The sequence below is a fragment of the Gavialis gangeticus genome, unplaced genomic scaffold (genome assembly GCF_001723915.1).
Source record: "Gavialis gangeticus isolate Ggan-Ray unplaced genomic scaffold, GavGan_comp1, whole genome shotgun sequence".
NCBI lineage: Eukaryota > Metazoa > Chordata > Crocodylia > Gavialidae > Gavialis > Gavialis gangeticus.
In genome coordinates, this window is record NW_017728995.1 from 31,817,647 (window position 1) to 31,822,813 (window position 5,167).

At 62.6% G+C, this 5,167-nt stretch overlaps 1 protein-coding gene across 2 annotated transcripts in view; it reads left to right on the forward strand.

Annotated features, from left to right (window-relative positions):
• The first annotated feature begins 1,187 nt into the window (after window positions 1–1,187).
• Window positions 1,188–5,167, forward strand: part of SLC51A (solute carrier family 51 alpha subunit) — a 10,525-nt gene continuing 6,545 nt past the window's right edge. The window contains exons 1-7 of one of the 2 annotated variants that reach the window (XM_019503460.1): window positions 1,188–2,066; window positions 2,632–2,726; window positions 2,920–3,074; window positions 3,684–3,757; window positions 4,030–4,188; window positions 4,425–4,536; window positions 4,720–4,866. In XM_019503460.1, the coding sequence (XP_019359005.1) occupies window positions 2,032–2,066; window positions 2,632–2,726; window positions 2,920–3,074; window positions 3,684–3,757; window positions 4,030–4,188; window positions 4,425–4,536; window positions 4,720–4,866 (777 nt within the window). In that variant the 5' untranslated portion in view covers window positions 1,188–2,031. Of the gene's footprint in view, window positions 2,067–2,631; window positions 2,727–2,919; window positions 3,075–3,683; window positions 3,758–4,029; window positions 4,189–4,424; window positions 4,537–4,719; window positions 4,873–5,167 lie in introns of both variants that reach the window. The other variant, XM_019503459.1, reaches the window with a different exon arrangement.

Genomic DNA, 5,167 nt, shown 5'->3' on the forward strand with positions numbered 1-5,167 from the left:
AAGGGCAGGCAGCTGTGCTCCCTACTCCCAGAGAGGTGTCAGGTCTTCCCTATCAGCTTCTCTGGATGCACACCCAGAGCTGTTCTCTGTACGCAGACCGAGCTCCTGCTCTCCCCCTGCCAGAAGCTAACGGAGAGAGGAAACCCAGCGGCTGAGACCTCAGCAGTAAGGGGCTGGGCAAAAGACTAGGTGACTTGGGGGCTCTCCCTGTCTCTGCCACTGCTGGAGCTGGACAGCCCTGAGTGCATCCCTTCACCAGAGAGCCCTCTCCCCTCACCAGCCATCCTCCGTTGCGACTGGGCTGTGCCCAGCAGGTCATGTCTGCTGTCATGTCATCTCTCTGGAGGAAGGGCAGATGCTTTGCTACCCCTGCCCCCAGCTCTGGCTCCTCTTTGAGACCCCTGGGGCAGGGGCTGGTCAGGCCCTGCAGCAACTCCTCCAGACTGTGTTGGCACTGGCCCTTCATGGAGAAACAAAGCATCAGAAGACCCAGCTGAGGTCTCTCACGGGCATCTCTCTGCTGCCTTGTGACCTGGCTCGTGAGCTAATGAGGGACCCTTCCTTTTGCTAGCAGCTCCTAGGTGGCCTGACGGGCCAGAGCCTGCCGGTGCAAGAGCCAGCATGTGGCTGCCTAGCCCCTCTGAGAAACACAGCCTTGGTCTTAGCATCCGAAGCGGTGTCGGGAACAATGTCCTGTTTGCAGTGCAAGCTGTCTCTGCTGCCAGTGGCGGGATGGAGCTGGGTGCATTGGGTTTCTGTTCTTGGTGGGTTGGACGCTCCAGGTGCTCGTGTGCTTTGGGGACCAAGTACCCCTACATGTCTCGGCTGCTTCACCTCCTCCATGGGAGCCCATCCTGGCTCGGTCCTGGAGGTCTGAGCAGCCTGTCTGGTTCTGTCCGTTAAGGCTCGTTCGGTCAGTGCAGCTGTCCAGCCTGGGCAGCCACCGCTTTGCAGAGCCGGGGGCTGGGAAGGGAGAGGAAGGGCCAGTCTGGGCACCAGGGCCAAGGCTCCAGCTCCTCATTAGTTGGTTAACATTGCCCTCTTGTGTTGCAGGAGAAAATCTCAGCCTCCCTGGCTAGAGCCTGACAGAGTTTTTGCAGCTTAGCTGGATAGTTTCAGCCCAGATCCCACAGCTCCCTCCAGGGACCAGGCATCTGAGCAGTGATGTCCATCCTGGCAACCCCGAACCCAACCCCTTGCAGCCATGTGGGTGCGGGGAAACTGCCTCTAAGGCAGACACGTGGCGGAGCTGCCACCCAGGGAAGGCATATGGGGTCCTAGGACAAGACCCCCAGGACAGGTGATGGAGGGTGATGCCCCACCTTGCTCAGAGAGAAACGGATGACGGGGCATGCATGACATCCCGCTGGGACCGGGCATCCAGCTGCCACTCGCAACGGAGCACAGCACGGCTCTATTGTCTGCAGCCCCTGACTCGGGGTGCAGACGAGTGGCCCTGTTGGTGTCACCGGGTTAGGCCTCATCTCTCCATGCATCCCTCGTGGAGTCGAGAACCAGCAGCACTGCCGGGATGCGGCTGCACTCGCACCCAGACCAGACCCTGAGTCCAAGTGGTTGGTGCCTTGGTGCCATCCACAGGGATGCTGGAGTATGCTAGGTGGGACCCCGCCACCTGTAGCTGACTGTCCGGCCTCATGCATCCTGAGCAATGGGCCTTTAGCCACAGGTGCTGCTCCATGGCCTCCGAAGCAAACCAGCTGCTTTGGAAGCTGTACCCAGGGGCCCAGCCCCTTTCCTTGCTCTCCAGCAGACCCAGAACATCGGCTGGGGCTATAAATCCCTGCCCATTCCCAGGTCAACAACCTGGCAGGCAGGGCCTTGCTGCGCCTTGCTGGGGCGTGGGAGGATGCGGCTGCTCCAATGAGCGCCTCCGCGTGCAGAAAGCAGCGGGGCGCATGTGGGCATTGAGCAAAGCACAGCCCTCACCCAGGCCACGGCCCTCGAGGACTCTGACCCTGCCGGGCCGGAAGAGCAGGACTGGGACAAGCCGCGGCAGGAGAGACAGGCAGCATGGAGCCCAACACAGAGCTCTTGCCAGACAGCAGGTGGGTGATGATCGGGCAAGCGTGTCCTGCACATGTGTGGGGGGGGGAAGGTGGCTGTGCCCCCGTCACCGATTTGGTGCTATGCACTCTGGGGCTGACTCATGCACCCTGGGACAACGCCCAGAGACTCAGCTGAGCCTGGCCCAGGTCATCAGGTCCTAGAGGAGTGGGGCTGGCAGCTCCAGAGGTCATGTCTTGTCCACCCCCTGCCTCAGGCAGCATCAGCTCTGTCCAAACCAGCCCAGACAAACCCCCTTTGTGGGGCTCAGCCCCACGGAAACACAGGTCTGCACAGGCCAGACCAGCTCACCTCCGGGAAGTCCCTGCCTGACCCTTGGCTGCTCTGGGGGACGTGGCTGGTAGGGAGGGAGAGTGGGATCCCCTCAAGAGACTTCCAGGCCTGGAGAGCTCTGCAAAGCAGCAGCAGCAGGCCCCGAGTTGCATGCAGTGAGGTCTGGCAGTTTTAGCCCCTGGGGCCGGAGGCACTGCTGGGGAAGCTTGCAGCACCGCAGGGAGGTCCCCACTCCCAGCTGGGCTCAGGACCCCATCACCTGTTCTCCTGCAGGTTCCCGCCCGAGGTGATCGAGATGCTGATGAGGAATCTCAGCGTCCCGGCTGCCTGCTTCTCCAAGCCGCCCACCTCCTGGCAGCTGCTGCATGGTACGGGGTTGCCGGGGGAATAGGGGCTGGGGCATGACCTGTGTGTCTGGGAGCCAGGTGGGGCAGTGGGGACAGGGCACCAGCCCTGAGGAAGGTGAAGGAAGGGCATGGGAACCAGCACAACTTTGCTAGATGCCCCTGGAGATGGGCACCCCCAGGCCTCTGGGCTCTCACTTGTGCCCGTCCCCAGCAGAGCTGGACGCAGTGGAGCTCACCATCACCAGCATGGCCACCTTCCTGACGCTGCTGTCGGTTGCCATCTTCGCAGAGGAGGCCGTCTACCTGGTGCAGAAGATCCGCTGCCCTGTCAAGAGGAAGACTTTGCTGTGGAGCAGCTCGGCGCCCACCGTGAGCACCGGGCCCTGGCCATGTGGGGCATGATGGTGGCGGGAGACGGGCCCATGGCTGGCCACCTCCTCCAGTGACCTCCAGGCTGCAAAACCCTGTGAGAGGCATGGGAGGTGCTGCTGCAGCCGGCATGGTCAGCACCCCTCACCGCAGAGGCGGGGGGTGCAGAGGCTGGAAGCTCCGGCCGGGTCAACGGGCCACATCCTTGCAGGACAGCATGGCGGGTGGAGCAGCCTCTGCATCCGAGCTGCCTAGCTGCTGCGGCCCGGATGCTGCTGTAGGAGAGGAGCGGAGGGTGGGAGATGCTGGCCCTGGCTTGCTCTTGCCCCCGCACTGCAGCTTGCGCCCAAGGTCACCGGGTGTTGGCACTGGGATGCTGGGTGAGGCCAAACTAGAGCCAGGGGCTCAGGTCATGATGCTCAGAGCATCCTCCTGCCTTTGGGGTGCTGGGAGGCTGACCAGGGGCCAGGTTCACACTCTCCAGCCGGCCTCCGCAGCCGGGACTGACGTGCCAGGGCAGGTGCCAAGCTCTGGGGTGGGCTGGGGGGGGCGGGTCCGGACCCTGGCCTGGGGGTCACGATGTGGTGGCTCCTGTGCATCCCCCCCCAGGTGATCGCCGTGTTCTGCTGCTTTGGGCTCTGGATCCCGCGCTCCATGATGGTGGTGGAAATGGCCATTGGCTCGTGAGTGTCATGGGCAAGGACAATGCCGGCGAAGCCCAAGAGCTCGAGGGGGTCACCAGCTGGCTGCAGGGAGGGATAGAGATGCTGGGGCATAGACCAAGGGGCCAGGAGACTCAGGGGCAGGATGCGGGGGTGAACCTGTCTTGTCAGAGGCCCCTTGAGCAGCCCCATGCCGCCAAGCATGTAGCTGGGGGCATGTGGGCAGCTGGTGCCACCAGGTTCTGGGGCTGGGCATGCCCCACACCAACCCCATCGCGCTCCTCTGCCACCAGGTACTTCGCGCTGTGCTTCCACCTGCTGATGCTGACCATGGTGGAGGGCTTTGGCGGGCCGGCGGCTGTGCTGCGGGCGCTGAAGGACACGCCGATGGTGATCAGCACCGGGCCCTGCTGCTGCTGCTGCCCCTGCTGCCCCCGCATCACCATGACCAAGTACGTGGGGAGGCTGAGGCACGGCCCACGAGCCAGGGCAAGACAGGCCCATACTCCGAGCCAGTCAATGGCAGCTCTGATGCCGGGAGCCAGTCCTGCAGACCTGGTGGCCTCGCGGAGGAGAATGGCCTTTGCTGGTCTCAGCCTGCACCTGGCTTAGCAGGGGCCGCTTCTCACATTTTTGCAAGGCTCTGGCATGCGGGCTCTCCATGGGCATCTCTCTTTCCCTGTCACAGGAGGAAACTGAGGCTGCTGCTCCTGGGCTCTTTCCAGTATGCCTTCCTCAAGATAGCCGGTGTCTTCGTGGGGCTGGTGCTGGCAGCCGACGGGAACTACGACCCGGCTGATGTGAGTGCTGCCGGTGGCAAAAGCACGCAGGGTCCGGAGGCATCCAGTGCGGTGGGGCCGTGGTAGCATCTCGCTCCTCTGGTGCCTGCGGCTCCATGCAGGGGGGATCGGGGGGCAAGCTAGCTTCACCAGGGGGTTCCCTTGGTTGCTGAGCCACTGCCTCTCTGCCTCCCTCCTGGGCAGATCTCAGCGCAGAGTGTGTCCCTCTGGATCAACACCTTCCTGGGCATCTCCACCGTCTTTGGGCTGTGGGCGCTGGGCATCCTCTTCCGGCAGGCGAGGCTGCACTTGAAGGAGCAGAACATAGGGGCCAAGTTCGCCTGCTTCCAGGTACTGGTGACGGTGGGGTGCTGTGCTCCCGGTAGCATGCTCTGCACCCCTTGGCATGGTCCAGCTGCCTTCTACCCTCCTCCTCCCTTATCTACGGTGGTGACTCTTGACTGTACACCTTCTCTGAGCTGGGAAAATAAAACTTGCATCAGGAGTCTGGAGTCAGACATCCAGATGACATGGCCGGCCCAATGAAGTTGATGTTAGATGATCATTCCCTCATTGCTCAAGGTGTTTGCTTGTAGGAGGATGCTAATGTTGATGCATCTGTCTTCTCACTAGATTTGGAGGATCTTCTGCA